The following is a 26,443-nucleotide window of genomic DNA, read 5'->3' on the forward strand; positions in this document are numbered from 1 at the left end:
ACAGAGATGTGACCTGTTTTCATGTATCGTAATTAAGATATCAAGTTTAAAATAGTGAATAAACTTCTTAAATATCAAGTCACAGTATCTCAATAAGCATAAAACAAGTTGAAGGAGACATCCATAAAAGTGCTTTTTTAGAATTTAAAGTTCTATAAAGAAAATTTATATTATATATATACATTATACATCATCTTGTTCACATAGATAAAACTAACATTTTCCCACATTACATATCTCTTCCTTGAACTATTAAATTTCCCATGATGAGGATGTATGGCATTCTCACAACTCACAATTACCTCTAGGAACTTCTAGGTAAATGTTGCTACTATCTATATTAAAGTAACCTTGAGAATCAGAGTAGTTCCTAGGTAAGCTGCTAAAATTACTTACTGCTTTGAGTTTCTACACAGGAAACACAGAGGCTTCTTAATGCCTAATGGCTAATGCTCCAAAAGAAAAACTAATCCCAGCACTTTGGGAGGCTGAGACAGGCGGATCACGAGGTCAGGAGATCGAGACCATCCTGGCTAACGCGGTGAAACCCCGTCTCTACTAAAAAGAAATACAAAAAACTAGCCGGGCGAGGTGGCGGGCGCCTGTAGTCCCAGCTACTCGGGAGGCTGAGGCAGGAGAATGGCATAAACCCGGGAGGCGGAGCTTGCAGTGAGCTGAGATCCGGCCACTGCACTCCAGCCTGGGCGACAGAGCGAGACTCCGTCTCAAAAAACAAAAAAAAAAAAAAAAAAAAAGAAATAGTTGTGAACTTTTAGGTTAAGTTTAATCAGTAGCTTTGAATAAAGAAATCCAATAAAAGTAATTCAGTACTCATTGCAAATATTTAATTGTGCACATTTAATGCAAGGAATTCAGTGCTATGGGGGGGGAACTGGAAAGATACCTTTGCCCTGAAGGTGCTTGCACTCTTAACAGAGAAACTAGCACAAAATATTATGCATAAGGTAAAATATAAGCACAACTAGTAATTGCCTTTATTTTTCTAGCTCAGATTTAGCATGTTATTTTGAACATATATGTTTACATGTTGTCTTTTGTGCTAGGATGGTAAACTGTAAGGAGGAAGGGAGATATCTTTTTTTTTTTTTTTTTGAGACAGAGTCTTGCTCTGTCGCCCAGGCTGGAGTGCAGTGGGGCGATCTCGGCTCACTCCAAGCTCTGCCTCTTGAGTTCATGCCATTCTCCCACCTCAGCCTCCCGAGTAGCTGGGACTACAGGCGCGTGCCACCACGCCCAGCTAATTTTTTTGTATTTTTAGTAGAGATGGGGTTTCACCGTGTTAGCCAGGATGGTCTCGATCTCCTGATCTCGTGATCTACCCACCTCGGCCTCCCAAAGTGCTGGGATTATAGGCGTGAGCCACCGCGCCTGGCTGGAAGGGATATATCTTATTCATTACTTCCAAAACCCAACACAGAATCAGTATCAACAGACAAGTGCTCAATAACAAATGAGCAAAGCAAACATAAATACAACATAAAAGACGTATACGCTGCAGTGAGACATCACAGCTATACGGGGGAATCACAAAAACATCCAGGGAGGTAAAGTTCCAGCTGGGTTTTGAAATATGAGTAGAATTTATCTGGTAGAGATTGGTCAGAATGAGGGAGAGAATTCAAGGAGAAAAAAAAATATTTAAAAGCATGCAGGTAAGAGTATTCTGGGAAAGTGTGTACGTGGTTGTTTACTTGGAGCATTAGGCAAGCGTGCAAGAGTAGTAGCAGACTTGACCTGAAAGGGAAACTGACCTGACTACAGCAAGCTTTAAATGTTGGGTGAAGAGTTTTACTTGGTAGGCATTTAAGATTTTGAGAAGGAAAGCAACTTAATTAGGCTTGTGCTTTAGGAAGATGAATCCAACTGTGGTTTTGGATGGAGGGGATAAGCCAGAAGTGAAATATAAGGCTAATGACATATCCTTTTTATGAATTGCTGGATTCAATTTGCTAGTATTTTTTCCTTTTTCTATTGTTAAAATATTAAAAACATTACATTTACAGTTTAAAATACGCAGTTCAGTGGCATTCAACACATCCACAATATTGTGCAACCATCACCACTATCCATCTCCAGAACTTTTTCATCATCCCAAACTAAAACTCTGTACCCATTAACAGATAACTCCCCACTCTCCATTCCCTGAAGCCCCTGAAAACCACTATTTTACTTTCTGTCTGTATGAATTTGACAACTCTATGTACCTCACAGAAGTGGAATCATACAGTATTTGTTCTTTCGTGTCTGGTTTAACTTAGCATAATGTCTTCAAGGTTCATTCATGTTGCAGTACATATCATAATTTTATTCTCTTTTAAAGTGGAACAATATTCCACTGTATGTGTATATAATATTTTGTTTACCCATTCATTCACTGATGGATATTTGGGTTTTCCCCATCATTTGGCTATTGTGAATAATGCTACTATAAACATTATTTTGTTAGTATTTTGCTGAGGATTTTTATATCTATGTTCACAAGAGACATTGACTGATAATTTTCTTTTCTTGTAATGCCTTTGCCCTGTTTTGGTATCAGGATAATGCTGCCCTGATAAAACGAGCTGGAAAATATTACCTCTTCTACTTTCTGAAAGAGATTGTGTAGAATTGGTATTATTCCTCCCTTGAATACCTGGTTGAATTCACCAGTTAAACTATCTGAACTTGGAGTTTTGTTAGATTTTTAATTACAAATTTGATTTCCTTAATATGGGACTATTCAGGTTACCTATTTTTCTTGAGTGAATTCTGATGATTTGTATTTCTCAATGAATTAGTCCATTTCATCTAAGTTGCCGAATTATAGTACTCCTTTATTATCCTTTTAATGTCTGTGGATAGCCTCTCTTTCATTTCTGATACTGCTAATTTGTGTCTTTTTTTCTTCTTCATTAGTCTGGCCAGGTGTTTATCAGTTTTACTGATTCTTTTCAAAGATAATCAGGTTTTGGTTTCACTAATTTTCTCTAAATAGTTTTTCTGTTTTTTATCTCATTGATTTCTCCTCTTTTTATTTCTTTCCTTCTGTTTGCTTTGGATTTAATATACTCTTCTCCTGTTTTCTTTAAGTGAACGTTTGAATTACCGATTTAAGAACTTTCTTCTTTTCCAATACAAGTACTTGATGGTATAAATTTCCCTCTAAGTCCAACTTTGCTTGCATCTGAAATATTGTAATTTTCATTGTTATTCAGTTCAAATGTTCTCTAATTTTCTTTCTTCTTTGACACGAGTTTTTCAGAAGTGTGCTGTTTAATTTCCAAATACTTGGGGATATTCCAGATACCTTTCTGTTGTTGATGTCTAATTTAATTCTATTGTGGTCCCAAGAATATACTTTGTATGATTTCAATTCTTTAAAAATGTTTAAGGTTTGCTTTATGACCTGCGAGGAGGTTTATCTTAGGGAATATTTCATGTGCACTTGAGAAGAACGTGCATTCTGCTGTCGTTCGATAGCATGTCATATAAATGACAGCTGTGTTTAATTGATAGTGTTGTTCAAGTCTTCCATATGCTTCCTGTTTTCTATCCTCTTGCTCTATTGACGGTAGAAAGTGGAGCACTAAATTCTCCAAGTGTAATTGCAGAATTTAAAAAAAAAAACAAAAACTTCTCCTTCAGTTCTGTCACTTTTTGCTTCACACACTTTGAAGCTCTGTAATTAGGTGCATACACATTAATAATTATTATGCCTTCTGGATGACTTTATTCCTGTATCATTATGTAATGTCATTTTTTATCCCTGGTAATTTTCATTGTTCTGACATCTACTTTGTCTGTTAATAATCTAGACACCCCAGTTTTCTTTTCATGAGTATTTGCATGGTATATCTTTCTTCATCCTTTTACCTTTAACCTATTTATATCATTACATTTAAAACGGGTTTTGTGTAGAAAGCATATAGTTAGGCCATGCTTTTTTAATCCAATCTGGCAATCTCTGTCTTTTAATCACTATGTTAGTCCATTTACATGTAACGTAACTACTGATATGGTTGAACTTGGGTAGGTCTGCCATTTTGTTTTTTGTTTAATGTTTGTCATATTTTTTGCTCTCCTATTACCCTCTTTCTTGTCTTCTTTTGGGTTATCTGAATTTTTTAGTATTCTATTTGATCTCTTGGTTGTATCTCTATATTTCTTTTTAGTGGTTGCTCTAAGAATTACAATATACATATCTAACTTTACACAGTCTACTTAGAGTTTTTCTTTTACCACTTCAAATAGAATGTAAAGGCTCTATAAGTGTCCATTTGTCCTCTCTTTTTATGTTATAGTTGTCACGTTTCACATCCGTATACACTGAACCTCCTCCTGACGACGTTGTAACTTTTGCTTTCAACAGTCATATGTATTTTAAATAATTTGAAAGGGGAAAAAATAAATCTCTTGTAATTACCAATATATTTACTATTTCTGTTGTCCTTACTTCATCCTGCAATTCCAGCTTTCCTTTTGATATTATTCCTTCCAGCCTGAATAATTTCTTTTAACATTTATTCTACAACAGGTCTTCTGGCAAAAAAAAAAAAAAACTACTTCTTTTTATGTTTCCTTTATCTGAGTATGTCTTTATTTCACCTTCATTCCTGAGAGATATTTTTGCTGGAAATGGAATTCTAGGTTAATAGCTCTTTTATTTCCAAATTTGAAAATGTTGCTCCACTGTCTTCTGGCCTACATAATTTCTGATAAGAAATCTGTAGTCATTCAAAACATTATTGTCCTAGATGTAACACAATGATTTTCTCTGGTTTCAAGATTTAAAAAAAAAAAAAAAAAAATCTTTGTTTTTCAGCAGTTTGATTATGACTAAATGTCATGTCATGGGCATGGTTTTCTTTGGGTTTATTCTGTTTGGGGATTCACTGAGTTCCTTGAATCTACGTACATTTGTTTCCTTCACTGGATTGGGAAAGGTTTTGGATATTATTTTTTCAAATATTTATAAGTCTCTCCTCTTCATTAGATTTCAATGACACGAATTAGACCTTCTGATATTGCCCCACAGATCTCTGAAGGCCCTGTTCATCTTTTACAAACATCTGGCTCTATATTCTTCAGGTTTGGAAATTTCTATTGACCTATCGATGAGTTCACCAACTCTTCTTTCCACTGTCATCCACATTTTGCTATTAAGACCATCCAAGAAATAGTATATTATTCAGTTCCAAATTTTCCATGTGGTTATTTTTTATACCTATTTTTTATGCCAAGAATTTCTATCTTTCCATTCATTTCAAGAGTATCCAGTTTTACCTCACAGAGCATAGTAATAACTATCTTAATGTCACTATCTTATGATTCTAACATCCAGATCATCTCAGGGTGGCTACTGATTTTTTCTTTGAGAGTTTGGCATATTTTCCTGGCTAGTAATTTTGGATTGCACCCTGGACATTTTTATTCTTTTGTAAGACTCAGAGTCCTCTTGAAACCCTCTGGAGAATGTTCATTTTGTATATTTGAGAAAGCACTCAATTCAGTTAGGTTTAGGTAAGAAGCTCTGTCTTGCTGTCTGTGGATGACGCTTCCATGTCAGTTCCATTTTCTTTTCTTTTTTTTTTTTTGAGACGAGTCTCGCTCTGCCGCCCAGGTTGCAGTGCGGTGGCGCGATCTCTGCTCACTGCAAGCCGCCTCCTGAGTTCACGCCATTCTCCTGCCTCAGCTTCCTGAGTAGCTGGGACTACAGGCGCCCGCCACCACACCCAGCTAATTTTTTTTTTTTTTGTATTTTTAGTAGAGACGGGGTTTCACTGTGTTAGCCAGGATGGTCTCGATCTCCTGACCTGGTGATCTGCCCGCCTCGGCCTCCCAAAGTGCTGGGATTATAGGCGTGAGCCACCGCACCCAGCCCTCAGTTCCATTTTCAAAAGTGTTTATGTCTGCCCTATACATATACTAGTCAGAAATTTGGAATAATGGTTTATATTGTAAGCTAATTCTCAAAGCTGTTGTTATTTCCTGGGTTCTGTTACATGTATGTAGCTCACAGGTGGACCCAGGGTTTGCATCAGTTCCTAGACAGAATTAGGAGATCTCCTTATCCAGCTCCCTCCTCTAGAGTCACTCCCACTCGCCAGCTGTCAGGGCCTTTTTCCCCCGTCTTCCGGCTACAAAGTCAGGGTTTGTCTCAGGGTTTTAGACTCTCACACTGTCAGGCAATCTGTGCAGCAAAAGAAAACCAAAATAAAATACATAATGGGATTTTCCTCACACTCTTCAGACCACAGGGGCAGAGACAGGCTCTTTCTTGGGATTTTGGGTGCCTGGGCCACCACCATGACCACCACAGTGGCAGTTCAGCTTTCTCTGCAACTGGCTTCAGGGTAGGGATATAAGAGAAAAGGGGAGGTAGGGAAAGAAAAGGGGGAAGTTTTTAGAAAGAGGAGTTTCTCTCAGGTTTTGTTATTTTTTTCCTAGAGTTCTGTGACTTGGCACATTCTTGTGTCAAATCCAGTTGATAAAAGAGGAAAGAATAAAGCCGGGAACTCACCACCATAGCAGTTTTTCTTCAAGTTCTGATTGCTCTCCTCAGTGTGTCTGTTGTCATTTACTTTCAGAGGCCCCAGTTAGTTGTTTTTGTAATCTGCCCAGAACTTTTAGTTGTAAACAGTGGGAGAGATGTATTGTAGTGAACTTACTCTATTTTGGATGATGCCAGAAGTTCAGTCCCTTTTTGCTATGGAGGGTTATGAAACATCCCAAGTAACACATAATGAAAGCCTGAACTGGAATAGAAGTGGGGATGGAAAGAAGGAGAGAAGCTACAGAACCACTCCAGAATTAAGAAACATGGCTACGAAGACTTCAAAAGGTTTACTATTACCACACATGCTTAAAAAAAAAACGTACAGGAACTCCTAGCTTTACAAATGATTTGTCAATACAAATGGGAATAAGAAGTACTCTGCCCTGCTGCTAAGGAAATTATATTCTTGGCGTCTACACAGTTTTATTCTTGAATGGATTTTCCTACAGAAATAATCCTACATATGCTAGTGCTATATTTCATATGTACGACATTATAATGCTAGTATACTACTCTTAAATAGGTGCATACTGGGCTAAAAAGGCTTTTGTGAGTTGACTTGGAAAGCTAACCACAACTAAAATTACGTTTTTTATGAGAGAATATATTCTGATATCCAATTATATTTTAATTATTATTTTCATGAAAATAATACATGTACATAATTTTAAAAGTTAACTAATACTATGAAGTTTATAGCAAATAGAATCCTTCTCTAGTCACTCCATTCTTGATTACTGCTCCCTAAAAGCAACTTAAATTATATCTATGACAGTTCTTTCTGCTCTCCATTTCTCATCTAATTTTTCTTATGGTATTTAAATCCCTTTCCCATATATCATGTACGTACCATTTCTTGATTCTTAAAAATTGACTGAAGAGGATTCAGTTTTCTTACAATACACACCAATTCACACACAAATTTACACACAAATACACCACATACAACCCCATCCTTCCAATATAAGGCTTTCATATTCAGTCTCTTTAACCATGTATTATGATTTGCAGAGCTACATGGTATACTATGATTTCCTTTTTTGTTCAATATTTTGTTTTCCCAGGAATTAAAGTGTTTCTTTTGTCTCCCTACCCCTTAGTTTTCAATGCTACTTATATCAGCACCAAACTCTTAAAAAGTAACTGTAAATGTCCCAATAGATTCAAACTATCAGTTGTGAATTTTTTCTTGGATACCATTCCTGAAGCAATTCACCCTTTGACTTTAATTTAAATCCCCTCCAGTTGCACAGGGGTCATTATGGGACTCTTCACCTTTGCTCTAGGAGATTCCCTTCTTCCTGGATGGTTTGTATATCAGTCACAATAGGCCAAGTTATGCTACAGTAACAAATGACACCAAAATCTCAATGGCCTAGCTTACAATGACAAAGGTTTATTTCTTACAAGCTACATGTCCATCATGGGTCACTTTTACCTCCGTGCCATGTTATCTTCATTTCAGAACCTAGGCTGACAAAGCAGCCTCTGCCCGGAATATTGCTGGTCATCATGGCAGAAGGAAAAAAGGCAGTAAATCTTGAGCTAGTTCTTAAAATATTTGCTTAGAAGTGATACATATTTTCAGCCACATTTCACTGGCCAAAGCAATTAGTATAGCCATGCTTGAGTACAACAAGGTGAGTACGTATTATCCTTCTGCAGGGTGGGTCAATGCATGGTAGAACCAACAGAGCAAAGATCAACAACCCTCTGTGAGGAGGCAGAGCTCGTATTTGTGTACAATGAAGCTATCACGGCATGGCTTCCTACTTCTTGTTTATTCCATCTCTTTCGTAAAATGGATCCTCCACTCTTTGGGTTTATGTCTTTTTTATTTTTTCACTGTCATTTCAAGAGAACTTCAGGAAAACCAGGAGTATGCTCACTCTGCCATGGTTTACCCAAAAGCCTATCAGCCAATCACTTTAAAAGGTAACTTTTTGGAAGATGCCTGTTTAGAAGATGAGGGCTATCTGTAATTTTCCTTTTCATTCAGGGTACTATTTCCATTATTTATAGCAGTTTTTCCCAGATCCTATAAATGTTAATCAAGGATTTAAACTGTCATTTCTTTTTTAATACAAAACTACCCAAAATGGTAAATTCACTTTAAGACTTAGGAGGAGTTTTCTAAAATAGTTTTGGTCCTAAATATCTTAAGTTTGTCTTTTCTGATTTGATCTAAACTTCAGGTTTACATTTGCAATAAAATCCAGCATCTAAAAAGAATTTCACTACAATCCTATAACTGTTGATAATAATATATTCAACTTGTTGGCCTAGCTCTGAAATCTCCCTGTCAGCTGGGCATGGTGGCTCCTGCCTGTAATGCCAACTACTCAGGAGGCTGAGGTGGGAAGATCACTTCAAGCCAGGAATCTGAAACCAGCCTGGGCAACACAGCAAGATCCTGTCTCTAAAAAAGTTGTTTTAAATTATCCGGGTGTGGTGGTTTAGCCCAGGAGTTCAAGGTTGCAATGAGGCTATGACCATGCGACTGTACTCCAGCCTGGGTGACAGAGCAAGAACTTGTCTCTAAAGAACAAAACAGAACAGAGGAAAGAGGAAAGAAAAGAGAAAGGGAAAGGAAAGGGGCCAGGCATGGTGGCTCACACCTATAATCCTAGCCCTTCGGGAGGCCAAGGTGGGCAATCACTTGAGGTCAGGAGTTTGAGACCAGCCTGGCCAACATGGTGAAACCCTGTCTCTACTAAAAACTAGCAGGCGTGGTGCCGCACGCCTATAATCCCAGCTCCTCAGAGGCTGAGGCGGGAGAATTGCTTGAACTTGGGAGTTGGAGGCTGCAATAAGCCAAGATTGTGCCACTGCACTCCAGCCTGGACAAAGAGAGCAAGACCCCGTCTCAACTGAAAAAGCAAGAAAAGAAAGGAATCCCCCTGTCATTGCTGTCTATAACCTAAGTATTATATTTGGGAAATGATATTTCCCTATGCTAGTATCTTATTTAGTTGCGAAATGAAAAATACAGTAAATGATTACTATAGGGGAACATTACAAAAGAAGTGGTATAATTCAACTTTTTGTTAAATTAGTTTTTAATTTGGTAAAAACGAATCTTTCTAATAACTGATATATGCTTGAATCTCAAGGCTAAAAAAACTTGCTTTTTAAACCTTGGAGTGTACTCTAAAATAACTATGTGTTTGTAAATGATAAACTTTGCTCAGATGCATTATTTACTGCTAATACTTCACTGCTTGGGCCTTGGGTCTTGAAGTTAAGGTTTCTTGGTTTAAATAGTGTTGCCATCTCAAAATAATCATGGACCACAGTGTATTGCTCAATCCCTTTAACCTCAGTATTCTCATTTATAAAACAGGAGTAATAGTATTTCCAAGAAAAAGTTACGGGATAACCCATATAAAGCCTGAACATAGTGTTTGGCAGACAGTAAATGCCCAGTAAATGTTTGCTGAATAAATGAATGAATGAAATGTTTGCCCTAACTTTAACAGCTATCTTATTTACTTTTAAAGTCCATACAGGTCAAACCCCATTTTAACAATGTTTAAACCCTTTAAACAATGTATAAACCCTTTTCTGTAATAAAGTAATCTATTTTGTGTTTGAATGAAGTTACTTTATTTATCAAGCATCTTTTTTTAACTGATTAAATGAAGGGAGTTTGGGATTTTCATTTCTTTATTTTGCTCTTCTACATTCATCCAGTTCAAGAAAGGGTTTTTTTTTTCTCTCCTAATGAATCTAAAAAACCTCACCAAAAACCTCTATCAATTCTACCTTTGTCTACTTGAAATGCCCAAATATCGCCTATGATATACATAAGCCAATGTGAAATGCCAAGACCATACAGAGAGATTCTTGACTATACAGAATATCTTGAGAAAACAGTCTTAAAAAAAAATCCTGAGTGAAGCTGAGTTCCTTGCCCAAAGAAAGGCCGACCAATCTACGTGCCACCAAAGAATATGTAAACCATACATAATTATTATATAACATATTTGAATTGTATTAAAATGTTTAAGAGGTATCTGAGACTCTGACAACACCTGTGGTAAACCCTTCTGTGTACCTTTGATGAGTGGGATTGAAAAGGCTTTTGCAAACAACATAAAACCAAATGACTCTGGCTGCAAAGGCAATCAGTATCAGATGTAAAGGAGAAAAAAAAAAAGGCAAAATGAATTCAGAAAAGTAAATAGATCCATTCCCTTTCACTCTTTGTTGTTCAACTGATTCTACTTCTTTTGTATGGAAATTCATTAGCAACATTTTAATATGCATCCCAAATTTGCATCCATGTTTAATAGTAGAGCAGTACAGGTAGTGGTGTGGAAAAAGCAATGGAAGTGAAATCAGAATCTGGGTTTTTACACAGTCTGCCACCTCACTGAGTCTCAGTTTTCTCATCTGCAAAATGGCAGTGAAAATGTCTACTCTACAAAATTGTGATTATTAAATACGGTAAAATAAATGAAAATCATTATAAAATATGGAAACATAAATGAAAATATGAAAAACAAATTAAAATAGAACAGTGCCGTTCAATAGAAATATGAGGTGAACCACGAACGTGAGCCACATCTATTATTTTAAATTAAAAAATTCAAAGAAGCAGGTGAAATTAATTTTAATAATATATTTTATTTTGCCCAATTTATCCAAGATATTGTCGTTTCAATGTGTTAATATAAAATAATTAATAATAGAGGTTTTTAACTTTTTTTTTGGTACTGTCTGAAAATTGGTGCCTATTTGACACTCACAGTACAGCTCGGTTCAGACTAGCCACATTGCAGGTGCTAAACAGCCATAGCAGCTAGTGACTATCATAGTGGTCTGCATATGCTTAGAACCAAAGTGTATGTTTATTAGATCTAAATAGTATTTCCTATCAGATAAACCCTGTGGGACTTAAGGAGGTTATTTTTTAAATTGATGCATTAAAGAGAGTTTGCATTTTTATATTTTTGATATAGTAGTTAATACGTGATATATAATAAGAATTTAAAATATTACCTATAACTGACCAGACCATGTATTTATCCAAAATAAAAGCAACCAAAAATGATGATTATAGGTAACTTTGTAGTTATTTTATTAGGACTTAAATTATATATTAATTTGACATAAAATCTAATAATCTTAAAAAAACCTGACATAACTATAAGCACACAAAACAATTCAAACTATAAACAATTCAAACTGGCATTTCTGTAGAGAAGGAAAGGGTCTTGGAGTTGGAAATCCAAATCTTTTAGTAATCAACTACAATTGATAAAGTGTACCTTTTGGCAAAGAAACATGAGGAGAAAACACAATATTTTTCTATATTGCAAAACTTCATTTCACAGGACCTGCCATTAGTAAGTCATATTATAGTTTCAATAGCTTTATTTTTTTCCTCTCATAAAAATTTATTCTCTAAATAACAGGATGACCACCTATTATGACAATTATATATAGCATCATTTTAATGCATCTTAATGATGCGTTGGGGTTAAAATGTCAAATATTATTTACATTATACTCACTATTAAAATTATACTGAATAGTATATGGTAGGCAAATTCTTGTATCTTGAGTTCAAAGAGTAGGATGAAAAATATAAAGCAAACATTTCTTCACTGCAAGGTCTTTATGAAAGCTGTCCACAAAGCGTAAGGTGCATGTGTGTGCACACATGTGCACACACACATATTTATATATTATGTTCTTGTTTTCTGTGGGTGGAGATGTCCCTGCAACTGGCATATTTTCAGCAATCTTCCTCTGGGCTGACCAGCAGTGCAACACAAGTGGTCAGAAAACGATATGAGAGTAAACTGTAGTATTAGAAAGGTGATGGCTACTTCATTTCAAATCTGACAAGGACTATTTAGTTACCTACTATGACTTCCACATTACAAAGGGTTATTAAATTCTTAATGACGGAAAGAAACTTTTTGGACTTTGATTTTTTATTTACTTGTATTCAGAAGATGGCACTCCTACAACACAGGCCCTCAAACACTTTGTCAGCCCACTGGGCCAAAAGTGATACATCAAGAAAAAGTGCCATAGCAGACTCGTCACTTCTTCGTTCAGGGCGCCACCTATGTGTCTCTCTGGAGTCTCCTCACTAACAACTTGCCTCACCCAGCCCTGCTCAGGCTTAAGATCAGCAATGGGTTCACACTACAAATCCATAAAGCTTCAAAAGACAGAGTTTAAAGGTTTATATCATCATATTTATATTCACTTAAACTCTTCTGAGGAAGCATCTATTCCATCAGTTAGGCATGCATTTCCTAAACATTAGCATTTGTTAAAATGCTGACCACCCCCCATAGCCACTGATACCAAATGCAAACACAATAGCATACGCTGTACAATTTTAAACACTTGGCCAAACTTCAGATGTAAAACTACCCAATGTAGTAAGAAAGACTCACATCTGGCATTTCTGTAGAGAAGGAAAGGGTCCTGGAGTTGGAAATCCAAGTCTTTAGTAATAGGTTCTGTCCTATTTTCCATGCTCAGCCTATTCATAATGGTGAATCCGTGCTTTGGAGAAGCAGACCTAAAAATCACAAGGGGTCAGCGGGAGATCAATAGACAAATTGCTTAGCATGCTATATTTTCAGTATAGTACATTCTGATGTGTCTCTCAACTTTTGTTTGTATATGCAGCTTTACACAAGCAGCCTGTACACATACTTCTCCACCACTGGCATCATTATGGACTAATTCCCATGTAATGCAGCAGCACTGTCATGATGACTCATTCGGTAAAATTGAGTCACACTTCATTTGTGGGGTGTGTGTGTGTGTGTGTGTATGTGTGTATACAGTTGTTGTTTGTTTATTTCTTTACCTACGTTGTAAATTCCTTTAAGGCAGAGTAACTACTTTTTAAAATATTAGTGACTTTTAAAGAATACTTTTTAAAAGTTAAATTAATTAAAGATATTTTTAAACAATCTTGGTAGTTAATATTAGAGTGTACATCACAATTATATGAAGACAATTTTCATAGAAAATGTTAAGTGTTAGTCTGAAACTGAAGGCTGCAAAATCTCTTAGCCATATGAATCAACTCTCAACAATGAGTTTGTGAGGACACAGCCTGAACTAGAAGTTTACATAACAGTGCAAAGGGCAGATACTTTGTTTTCTTCAATGCAAAGCAAACAGCTTCACAGATAAACCACTATAGAAGTTTTTCTCTATAAAAATGTGACATTTAGTGACGTTTTATTTTCATTTCACTCAATAAACCTTGAATGCCTACTCTGCCAGGCAGAAAAGAATCCAAATCATACTGAGTATAAACTCTAACAACTACATGTGCATTCGTCTACCCTTGGGTGACAGCCATATAGTAATTCAACTGTTCAACTTCCAGTGACAAATGAAACACCACATATTTACACACTGAAGCTGAAGCAAGCAGAATTCATTTATTTACTTTAAATGAGGGTGCTAGGGCTGTTATTAACAAACCCACAGAAATGTTATGAGCAACAGGAAGACAAGTTGTTTATGTCTTAGTTTTATTTTGCCTCTATTTGATACTGATCAAGGAACACAGCTACACAACCACTGCCAGGATTTTCTCCTGAAACCTCCAATTTTAAAACTGATGGGAGGCAATCCTTGCCTAGCTTATTTTACAAAGGGGTAAAGTGGTGGTAAGCATACAATCAATACCAGAAATAATCATGATCATCACTTCAACTTAAACTCAGAGGAAGAATGAAAATGTACTCCCAAAGAGCTCTGCTGGGGGGTCTTCTGGACGTGTCAAGTTCAGAAATCACCAGTGGGTGTCTCTATGAACTCTCTATTACAGAAAGGAAGGCATGGGAGGAAATAAATGATTTTTTAAATGGGATTAAGTGTTTTCATACAAGAATCAGAATTTGATTCTTCACGTATTTCATTATCACAACTGGATCTCACCTCTTTAATAGCACGGCTACTATACCATCTCATAATTTAGAAAATAGGCCCAGGGGATACATGTGCCAGCTGCTCTAAAGCAACTTCCATAAGAGAAGTCAAAATACATCACTGCCAGCTCCATTCCCTGTAACACGCCTCCCGCCCCCCAACCACCATGAGTTTTACATGCTTTTTGTAATTCTCTACTGAAGAAAGGCCTCAACATACTAGGATCTGGGAGGTTTTTGTTTTGCAGGGGATAAGGAAGGCATCCTATTCTTGAGGAGTTAGATTTGGAGAAGAGACTAAAAAAAAGCAAAGGATTATTTTCTCAATTTAATGTTTTGTTTAATTGAGAGTTCCATTAGAAACTTGGAGTACAGTAAGAAATCCTTGAAAATACAAACCTATATTTGGTTTGGATGTACAAAAGAAAATACTTGTATGATTTAAAAAAAAAACCCTACTAAAAATTCCCAAAATCAATCATTAATACATACGAATACATTTTTTCTGTCACTTCTCCAAAGAGTAATAATACCTGTTATGAGAAATGAGTGAGAATGGACCCTGTGCGCACGGCACGTAGTACAGTTCAACCCTATGGCTTTTGTTGTAAACTTCAGAATCCTCAAGAGCGCTCATACTCTATTGACTAAACCTGCTTGGGGGCATGCTCTGGCGCTCTGGATGTTCGGGAGCATAATGTAGACGAATACGCCAATGGTTCTTGGGTACTCCACTGCTTTTCTGAGACTGTAAAGAACCTCACCTCCTTGTCACCGAGTGTGCTGGCCTTGCCTCCCATTCCTTCCTTCCCCCTCCCATTGTTGCCTCCACTGGAACAGACCTTCCTCACCTGCAGCTGAGCCCCCTCCTGCCCAGCACACAAACCTCCATCAGGCCCACACTTTGCCCCCAGTGGGCCTCTCTGTGCTGTTCTAGTCCTGCTTTTATCTTTCTAGCTGACTCCTCTGTATCCTTCTGGCCCTCAAACCTAACCATAAACCCTCATCGGTTCCACTTTACACTCACTCCTTCAGGGAACAGCTTTCTTTCATGGCTTCAACTACCAAATTACTTCAGACAACTCCAAACCATCTCCAGCCCTGCCCTTACTCTGAGGGGCTGGACACCTCCACCCGAATGTCCTGCTACCAGTCCAGATCATTACTTCAAAGTAAAATGAGGGCTGATCCTCAAACCATATTCTTGACCTCCTGTCTTTCTATTCCACCAATGCTTCTGTCATTCTCAATCTTCCATGTTCAAAATATTGTCATTTTAAAAATTTCACCATTGCAATGCCCTTTCCATTTCAATTTCTATTATTCTAATCCCAACTCTCATCATTTCATATCTACTCCACTGCAATAATCTTCTCACTGTCCTGACTCCAATTTCTTCCAGAACCAGTGCATCCCCATGAAGTTAACAAACTGACTTTCCCCACACATTTTCTCTATTACGCTCCTGTTCGTAAGCCTTCAATAACTTCCTACTGCTAAGAAAATATATCTCAAAATCCAGAGTCTGCCATTCCAAGTCAGCAGATCTCTTTACACTTGCTAACTACCACAAACCAGTATAAGCCCTCTGCACCACATCTCCCTCACTGGCCCTTTTACACACCAAGTTCTATGCCTCTGCTCTTGCCATTCTTCCTGCTGAGACTGCCTTCCCTCTCCTCTATGCAAGCTAAGTTCTACCATATTCCTGAGGCCCAATTCAAGACCCATCACTCTATAAAGCAGGGGTATCTAATGTTTTGGCCTTCCTGGGACATCCTGGAAGGGGAAGAATTGTCTTGGGCCACACATAAAATACACTAACAATAGCTGATGAGCTTAAAAAAAAATCCTCTAATGTTTTAAAAAAGTTTACAAATTTCTGTCAGGCTACATTCAAAGCCATCCCGGGCCACATTTGTCCAGCGGGCCACGGGTTGGACAAGCTTGCTATAAAGCCTTCCACAATCACAGCAGTCCATTCATTGCTCAGAATCTATCCACTGGCACTTGGGGTACTCTATCCTGTACTGTGGCTTACCATAAACATGGATATATGTAGAAAGAAAATACACTTGGGTGTGTGTGTTTCCTGTCTCCCCAGTGAAACTGATACCCCAGAAAGGTTTATATTAGGCCTTTCAATTTCATCTTTGTACCCCCAATGAAGGTGATGACCTTTCGCTATGACATTTTATGTGAATGTTTATGTGAATGAAAAGTTTGTTGAGCCAATATACATAATGTATGTCTCTATATGCACTTGTAATTTGATATGAATAATATAACAAGAAATGACTAAAAACACGAGCTTATTCAATCTATCCGGAAACATATTCTGTTAACTAGACAATGGAGGGCTGAAAGACATCTTCAATTCTGGATCACGCTTTTTTAAAGAGTCGGTGGTGGGAGAAAAATGATCAACGGCCGGGCGCGGTGGCTCACGCCTGTAATCCCAGCACTTTGGGAGGCTGAGGCGGGTGGATCACAAGGTCAGGAGTTTGAGACCAGCCTGACCAACATGGTGAAACCTCTGTCTCTACTAAAAATACAAAAAAAATTAGCCAGGCATAGTGGCGTGCGCCTGTAATCCCAGCTACTCAAGAGGCTGAGGCTGGAGAATCACTTGAACTCAGGAGGCAGAGGTTGCAGTGAGCTGAGAGTTGTGATCGTGCCACTGCACTCCAGCCTTGGCAACTGAGCGAGACTCCATCTCAAAAAAATAAATAAATAAAAATGATCAATGAAACCCTTTTCCAAATATTAACTGAACAATCTAGTATATCTCATAGTGTTCTTCTAGCTCCTGGCCAATGCATTATATTCAAGAACTTTGTGCCATTCATTTGAATCAAATAATATTTAATCTATTTTAAACAGTGCTCAGTCAATGATTTAAGTTCATCTATATTGAAGTTTAAATTATATTCTGAAATTAGTATTCATCACAACATACCCGGTGACATTATTCAGTATTTATTCCCTTCTTCATGTCAACTAATAACTTCAAAACTGAGATTTAATTCTTTTACTTCTTTTTGAAATAAAACTGCATGCACTTGAAGAGTGACACAATTGAGCTAAAATATTATCTCAAAGATTGTTAGTTTCTTTATAAAAGTGAAACACTCTTACCTTGTATAAACAAATAAGGTTCCTTCCACATCAGTTTTCTCCTAAACAATAAAAACAAAACACACAAGACATGTATGTTCTCCTCATTCACAAACGTATAAAACAACTTCTCATGGAACAGGAATTATATCCAACTTCAAGCAGGTGAAACTGCAATGGGCCAAATACACCCAACATGAGGAGTGATTCTCAGGAAAAGGAGAAAGCAAGCTCTGGGCCATCAGTGTGCCTCTGCAGACTAGGCAGCAGGAAGCAGGCTTTCTTCTGTCATTTACAAAATAAACCATCATTATCTCTCTTTACCAAATACAGGGAGAGCAACATACCTCTAGCTGAAACGACGAGAAAGTAAGTGTGCTATGTGGATTTAATTAGAAAGAAGAGCGCTGCCTTTTTCTCCAGCCACCACACTGGGTGTGGAGCAAGCTGCAGACATCACTGGTGTCTGCATTTCACTATTCTTCATTTTGTTTTCCTGGTTCATTTTCTCTTGCCATATCCAGTCACTTAGGAGGGCAGATGATCTGTCAATAACTCTACTTTAGCTGCTAGATAGAGAGGGCAATGATGGCCACAGAGTTCTCAGATGAATCAGTCACCTACTTAGTGTAGTCTATTTACAGTCAAGGTCTGCCCCGAGATCCCTGAAGTAAAGTTACACAAGTACTACCAAGTTAGGACTCAAGAAATTTGCCTGAGAAAATCTGGGAGAGGTGGTAAAGTTAAAATGATGCTTCAACTAGTTCATTTGACATTTCTTTTCCATTTCTCCAAAGGCAGGAAGCCGGGCCATTATGATAATATTCATCCATATAATGCATACTAAAAAACATACATGTAACTATCCAGGTGTTTGATTAACCAGTAACCAAGCCTATTGTAATTCAGAATTTAAAATGTACTTCTGCAATTTACATGGTTTAATTTCAGCATTCTATTTAAACCCCTGATATTTTATTATTAATATTCATGACCATAATCATTCAAAATTTAAGTACTCTATAATTTTGGTGAAAAATACACCCTTTTAAAAAAAAAGTGTAATGTCAAAACAGCAATTTTTAAAAGGCACACAAGGCACGATCCTTTCACATGCTCAAGCAATTTCAGCCAATTTCTCATTCACTTTAGTTCAGTGGGCCTCAAAGTGTTATCCCCAGATCAGCGGCATCAGCATCACCTGGAACTTACTAGAACTGCAAGTGTTTGGGCTCCTACCCAAACCTACGGAATCAGCAACGCTGGGGATGGTGCTCAGCAATCTGGTTTTCATTAACCTGTCCCGGTGATTCTGATGTATGCTAGTCTGAGAGCCACTCACTGCCTCAGCTCAACAACATACTCTCTGCCCATGAAATTATATTACAAGTCCTGAAAACAAAATCCATTATGGCACAAATCGTATCAAGTTATTATCAAGAGTAAATGGCTATAAAAAAATCATTACTTAGTAACAAAATTTTAAATCTCAAGATGTTTATTATTATGGAATATGAAATTATAAATAAAGAATTTAGACTAGGTACAGTGGCTCATGTCTGTAATCCCAGCACTCAGGGAGGCCGAGACAGAAGGATCACTTGTGGCCAGGAGTTCAGTTTGAGACCAGCCTGGGCAACATAGTGAGACCCTGTCTCTACAAAACAAAAATTTTTTTAATTAGCCAGGTGTGATGACACATGCCTGTAGTCTCAGCTACTCAGGAGGCTGAGGAGGGAGGATGGCTTCAGCCCAGGAGTTTGAGGCTACAGTGAGCTATGATTGTACCACTGCATTCCAGCCTGGGCAACAGAGGGAGACCCTGTCTCTTATAAATAAATAAATAAATAAATAAATTTTGAAACAACTTTAGCCAGTTTTTTCCCTAACATATAAGCATAGGTAAGAAAGTCAGGGACTTCATCCTTAAACTAGATCCACTATAAAGTTTGTATAAATCACTACCACATACTGTGCAACATATCCTGATTTCTGAAATGTGGCTCATTTGCCCCTGTACTTTGAAAAATATCCAAGTCAAAATGAAAAAATATATATACAGAAACATTACTTATCTTTCTTTGAAAACAAACGTGGTTAATTCCTATCTGTTGACAAATGTATATCCTGAGTGTACTTTAAGCACTAAGAATTACTTAAACCCAAACCACCAAGGTATTAATCAGGAAAATGGCCCCTACACTACAGTAAACGCTACCTGAACAAATTTTTGGCTGTCCCTAAAGTTTAAATGATTCAGTCAGCATGTATTCACAAGTCCACAAAGCATTTAAAAATAAATTTGTAAAAACTAAGTATTTGGTATTACCCATTATATTGTCAGGAAACTGAGCCAAGATACAGGCGACAGAACTAGGACTTTGCAGAACCTCTATGTACCGTCAGGATCACGCCCCACAAGATCAAAACACTCTCCTGGTATTCCAGTATTTGACCTTGGACTGTTTCATCTTAGAGATCCGAATCAGGATATCTATATACATCAGCACACATAAAACTAAATAGCTTCTGACTTGTTTCCTTTCTTCCTTGATGTAACAGAAATTCTCTTAATTAAAAAAAAAAAAACAAAAAAACCTTTAATGCCACATTTTAGTTTTTAAAATTCCAAGGTCAGAAATGTAAAAGGCATGCTTCTCCTAAAATTAATCTGTAACTTAAAACAAGCAATTGTCAAAACTAAGATTTTTATTTAGCATTACACACAAAGAATATGAATTTGTTCATAGGAAGGAGTTGTGTTTCAGTAATCACAACCTGGGACCTATAGTGGGGTTCTTGCCAGATCATGCTGGGCTAATTAGCTTATTATGATATGTCTCAGTTTCTCCATTGAAAAGAGATAACCAGGCCGGGCACGGTGGCTTACACCTGTAATCCCAGCACTTTGGGAGTCCGAGGCAGGTGGATCACCTGAGGTCAGGAGTTCGAGACCAGCCTGGCCCACAAGGAGAAACCCCGTCTCTACTAAAAATACAAAAATTAGCTGGGCGTGATGGCAGGAGCCTGTAATCCCGCATACTAGGGAGGCTGAGGCAGGAGAATAGCTTGAACCGGGGAGGCAGAGGTTGCAGTGAGCCTAGGTTGCGCCATTGCACTCCAGCCTGGGGGACAAGAGCGAGACTTCGTCTCAAAAAAAAAAAAAAAAAAAAGAGAGAGATAACCAGCTTACAATACTCAGATCTTTTGATGAAAAAAACGTCAGGTGCTCTATGATACCTGGATAAAAGAGACTTTGAAAATGTACATTTCTGTTCTATTATAGCTGCCCAAATTCATGCATTTTCCTGGCCCCTCCACAGTTATCCAAGGGCAACCAGATTTTTTTTTTCTTTCTGAGCAAAGTCCAGGGTTAGGGATGTGCAGAATAGTTAAAACAAGATTAGATGTTCCTTAGATCCTTTAAGGAGGACTTTTAAGTATTAGTTACCAGTCCTGGGGTATTTTAGCTTAAATTTTAAAAGTACAATTTGACAATTTAATATTATATTCTATTATAAAATCTAACAAGTGCTAAAGAAATAAGCAATTCAGAATTCAAAATACTAAAAAACCCAAAATGGAATATAAAATAGTGCTGTTTTGCAAATTTTGGGGACTGCACACTGACACAAAATAGCTCAGCACAATCTCTATTTTAACTTGATTATTCTCAATTAAAATAATCAAAACGTAGGCCTCAACTTATCCTCCCAAATCTCTCTTAATCATGCATGTAGCATCGGCGTCACCTATGAAGCTTTCAACAATCTCAAATGCCTGGGTCTCATTATCCAGAGGTTTTAGTTTGGCATTTTTCACTTTAAAAAAACTGTGAGTTAATTGGCTACACCAAAAACTTAGAAAACCACTAGCTCGGAACACAACCTCAGTCACTGTAGGGCAGTTTTCAGGCTCAGCTCACCTGGCCTCTATTCTGCAGATGTCCTAACACTCTTCCCTTCAGTGCGACAGCCAAAAACGTCTCCAGACGCTGCCAAATGTCACCTGGGGGCAAAATCAACTCCAGCTGGGAGCCACTGGTCTAAGAACTGACAGCTGGAAAATACCAGGGCTATGGTCTTCAATTGACACACAGGTATTAATATTTTGGAGGGGGGCATCTTTCCTGACAACAGGGAGTAGATCTAACTCTAAAATTCCTATTCCAGTCATGACATAATCTTTCTTAATCCTTCTTTAAAGCAGTTCATTTTCTATACACCTTTCCTTCCTAATTTCTCCTCCTCTGAAAGGCTGAAGTCATTCTTCATCCATTTTCAGGGCAATAAGAATTCCCCTCTTTAACATCTTCCCTGCCTTCTTGTAAATACTTTCTCCTCTCTTCTCAAGAATGTTCTCATATTCTTATTAGGTTTACATTCAAATGGCTCCCACCCAGAGTGACAGCACATGGAGACAGTGGTCATAATTTGTTTGCCTCCAGCAACTGCTCTGCAGCTGAACTAGGTCTCTCTCTTTGTTTTTCTGGCTACGACAGCCTTGAATATTAGAACTTTGAAAGAATGACCTTTTCCTGAGTGAATTATACCCTGTCTGAAGGCAACATGTCCAGCAAGCAGGAAAACATAACTCCTGTAAATAATGCATTGTGACACATCTGCTTTTTGATGAGGCTTTAGGTATCTAATAAACATCTGTAACTATCTTAAAAGGTATCTATCACATAGATAACGGTCAAAAGCCTACAGGAAACAACTATTATTCAAGAGAAATGCTCTACTTTCTTTATATTAATAGTTTCTCAGGATGCTCCAGACTCGAATCCCAGTGTCAAGTCAATTTACACAACTATACATCTCTGGTCCTCATCTCTCTACTATGGAATTAACTTTTACAGGATTATAACATTATGCCTTTGGCATTTTTCTACACAGCAGCAAAACAGCCTTATGTAGAATATCTTCATATATACTTTTAATTACCATGGAGGAAACTGTCTACTATGTTGCTCAATGTTCTTTATGTAAAGACCTAGGTGACAAATGCCCCTGGAAACTAGGGGGAAATAACCTTTCTCCTGATTAAGTGGTAGGCTTTCTATTACAGAAGAATGAATATTAAAGAGCTCTTCCTGTTCTCCTTTTGAGTTTGGCTACTAGGAGCGCAGACCTAAATTCTTTGCCCCATTCCTGTAAATTTCCTCTGTTAAGAACTTTGGGCAAAACTGTTTGTCTATCCCATTCTTGCTTGCTTTTTTATTTTTATGTTAATGATTTTCAGGTGAGTTTTTACTACAGGCTGCTGAACTACACTGGAGATAAGTAGGTTTATGAATGTGGGTGTTAAAAAAAAACAGAGTTGTTCAACATGGATGTTTTCCTTGCTTAAGTTCTGGTGTTTATACAACCGACTTGAAGAACACAAAAAGTTTATCTGAAATCCATTCATCAAGGCTAAGTTCTCCATACTGTTTTGTAACTTATTTTAAAATGATGGATATCATATATGTGATATTTAATGGGCAATATATAATGGATGATGAATATTATTTGGACAAAAATCATTATGAGGAAAGAAATAAAATTACATCTCTCTACATTCGAGTGGGTGGGTTACAAAATTACAAGCAGCAATTCCTGCAACAGGATTCCAGTGTTCTAGGCTTCTACCCCATTCTAACTGTGAGGACAATGAAATTTCATTCCATTACCATTTATTGAGACTCTGCTTTGAGAAGAGCACTAAAATAATCTGGCTCCCAAATGGCCTCCAATATCAAACTTGGTGGGCTGTCGTATAATAATCCTCCCAAGAGCATCAGCCTCCTTCTAAGTGTTGGACCCTGCCCCATTTTGTCTTTTATTTGACGAGGTTGGCTCTTTTCTTGGCGTTTCCCTAGTTTACAACTTGCAGATTTCTCCCCTTCTATCAAGTTTTGATTTCTCTTTGTCCCATCTAAGACTGACATTCCAAAATCAGAACTCTGCACTTTTATTCATCTGCTGTCCCTGCCTCCCCCATAGCCACAGATTCACTGTAACAGAACTCTGCTTTACTGTCTCGAGCACATCGGTCTTCCGACCTTAAGGCATCAGGTCCTTCCTTTCCTTCGGCTCTCAGGGTGCGGTACCCGATCGGTCTGGTCTCCCAGCGTTGGGTACGTTAGAGATTTAAGTCTTTTCCCCAACTCCAGGTAGCTCCACAGATCCGCCTCCCTTCCCCCAAACCCCCGGGAGCGCATCTCCACAACTTCGGCCTCAGGCCCCAGATCCACCCACCTCCAGGGCTTCAACGTCTCCTCCCCCTCACCGGGTCCTCCTGTCCTGAGTCTGACGCCCCCCGCCTCCACCCCAACCCTGCTCTGCACTGCTCCGCCGCGTCCGCACGCACCCACTCGTTGGCCCGATGGCCGAAGGTGTACAGAGCCACCTGGCTGGCCACGTCCACGATGCGGTTGATATAGGGGTCGTGGCGCTGCAGGGCCGCTAGGCTGATGTCGCGCCCCTTCCCCACCAGGCCGCCTGCCGCCACGGCTGCCATCTTCCCTCCCTCCCCGACATAGGCACGGGGCTCTTGGAAGCCACTCTCAATAGATCGCAGAACGAGCGAGCTGCTTCGCTACCAAGAACCCACCGCGACCACAAGGCCCGGGAGGCCTTTTCCGGCTCCAGTCACCCACACCCTCCCGCCCGCCGACTGACGCAAGGCCTCACTAATCGATGGCCGCGCTCCGCCCACTGAGGATCGTTGCCACTGGCAACGACAAGCCCAGGCCTGCCCTCTGCATCCCGTTTCTTTCTCCAAGAGCTGTTTTTCTTCACGCTCGAGCCTTTGAGCTGTGTGCGCGGTAGGACTTCCTTCTTGGATGTGTTCGACGCCTTGGCATATCTTTTCTTTGGCGCTTCAGTGATCAGACCTATCACAATAAATAAGCCTCGAGCATCAAGAACTCTGAAGAGAAAGAGAACTGAATTGATTTCTGAATGCGCTAACACCCAGTGGTTCTCAAAGTGTGGTGTGGTCCTGGAACCCCTTGGGAGTTTCTGAGACCCTTTCAGGGGATCTGCAAGGTCAAAAAAAAAAAAATTTTTGATGACAATGCTAAGACTTACTTATTTGACTTGTTCACTGTGGTGAGGATTTGCAGACAATGGTGGTTAAAAGTGCTGGTGGCTTAACCCAATCATGGCAGGGACACCAAACTGTATTGCTAGTGAAAGTACGCACGTGTCACTAACCTGCATTCTCAGTTAAAAAAAAAAAAAAAAGCTAGAGAGCCAGTGTCACCTGATGGTGTTCTTGATAAGCAGTAAAAATTATAAATTTTATTGAAGCTTAATCCTTGGGTACCATTCTTTTTAGTATTCTGCATGAAAAAAATAGGAAATAGGCATAAAGCACGTCTGCTACAAAATGAAGTGTGTCATGCTTGTCTCTAGGAAAATACTTCTGTGCTTGAGTTGTGGGCCGAATTCATGTTTTTTTTTTTATTTTCATAAAACATTTTACTTGAAAGAAAGATGGGCAAACTATGATTATTCAAACAGGTACTTGACAGACATTTTCCTGAAAATAAATAAAGTGTGCCTGTCACTTTCAGGAAAACAAGGGACAATTACTGCTGCCAATGATAATTTTTAAGCCTTCAAGCCAGAATGAAAAGTTTAGAAAATGTGTATCTGCTGCCATGAGCTTGACAACGTCTCAATATTTAACGTTTTTTTTTCTGATGAGATCAATGATGATATTAATGAGTGCAATTTTAACAAATCTTGTGTAATGGAAAGTGTCAGTATCTCAGAGATCTGCTTAACTCAGTGGTCCAGTATTTTCCAAATGACTGATGTCTCATGCTACATAATCATGCACAGGCAAAAGATCCATTCCAGGACAAGGTGGACTAATGGATTTTTAATGTAACAGTATGAAAAGTTAATAGGATTTCAGATAGTACATTGCAGCTGAGCTTTGAGAAACTCCAGCTTGTCAAGTTTTGGTATATTGTCCAAGAAGAATATCCACAGTTATCTGAAAAAGTCTATTAAAATATCCATCTCTTTTCCAACTACATTATCTATATATGAGGCCAGAGTTTCTTCATATACTCCAAACAAAACACACATAGCCCGGCCGCTTTAAAGTTATTTTTAATTTCCAACGTGGTAAATATAGGTAGATATAACTCATATAAACAAAAGTTCTCTGAGGGAGTCCTTAATATTTTTTAAGAGTGGGCCAGGTGCAGTGGCTCACGCCTATAATCTCAGCACTTTGAGAGGCTGAGGCGGGCAGATCACAAGGTCAGGAGTTCAAGACCAGCCTGGCCAACATGGTGAAACCCTGTCTCTACTAAAATTACAAAAATTAACGGGGCGTGGTGGTGGGCACCTGTAATCCCAGCTACTTGGGAGACTGAGGCAGGAGAATCGCTTGAACCCGGGAGGCAGAGGTTGCAGTGAGCTGAGATCCTGCCTCTGCACTCCAGCCTGGGTGATAGAGACTCTACCTCAAAACTAAATAAATAAATAAAAAGTAATTTAAGAAATGATTTTTAAGAGTGTAAAGGGGTCTTGAGACTAAAAAGTTGAGAACGGTTGATCTAAACCATTTATCTAGCATTAAATATTAGAACAACTGTGCAGACATTATGACATTCATAAGTTCTTACCTATTTGATATAGAAATATCATAGATATGGCACACATGCCCTGTCATAATAATATGTTGCAATATAATCTTTGCAGTCACAATTCAATTGTACTGAAATTCTTGGTTAAGCTGCGTTTTGTAGTCTCAGTCCTGTTGATTCCCAAGCCTAACTTCCCAGTGGGGAAGAATATAGCAACGGCTTTCAAAGAACTTTTTTTGACTGAGGCTGGGGTTA

General features: G+C 38.3%; 2 protein-coding genes across 21 annotated transcripts in view; one reads left to right on the forward strand and one right to left on the reverse strand.

The window, feature by feature from the left end:
* Positions 1-24,125, reverse strand: part of DCP1B (decapping mRNA 1B) — a 65,336-nt gene extending 41,211 nt beyond the window's left edge. For 4 of the 6 annotated variants that reach the window (XR_012419870.1, XR_012419869.1, XM_005569811.5 and 1 more), the window contains exons 1-3: positions 23,950-24,125; positions 17,617-17,657; positions 12,979-13,106 (exon numbers count right to left, since the gene is read on the reverse strand). Coding sequence is in view for 4 of the 6 variants with exons in the window: in XM_005569811.5 (XP_005569868.3) it covers positions 12,979-13,106; positions 17,617-17,657; positions 23,950-24,099 (319 nt within the window). In the remaining 2 variants the exon portion in view is untranslated. Of the gene's footprint in view, positions 1-12,978; positions 13,107-17,616; positions 17,658-23,837 lie in introns of all 6 variants that reach the window. The other 2 variants (XM_074006079.1, XM_065523555.1) reach the window with 2 other exon arrangements.
* The window catches only part of CACNA1C (calcium voltage-gated channel subunit alpha1 C), a 742,107-nt gene that overhangs the window by 10,132 nt on the left and 705,532 nt on the right, over positions 1-26,443 (forward strand). The window lies entirely within an intron of this gene.

Source organism: Macaca fascicularis, chromosome 11 (genome assembly GCF_037993035.2).
Source record: "Macaca fascicularis isolate 582-1 chromosome 11, T2T-MFA8v1.1".
NCBI lineage: Eukaryota > Metazoa > Chordata > Mammalia > Primates > Cercopithecidae > Macaca > Macaca fascicularis.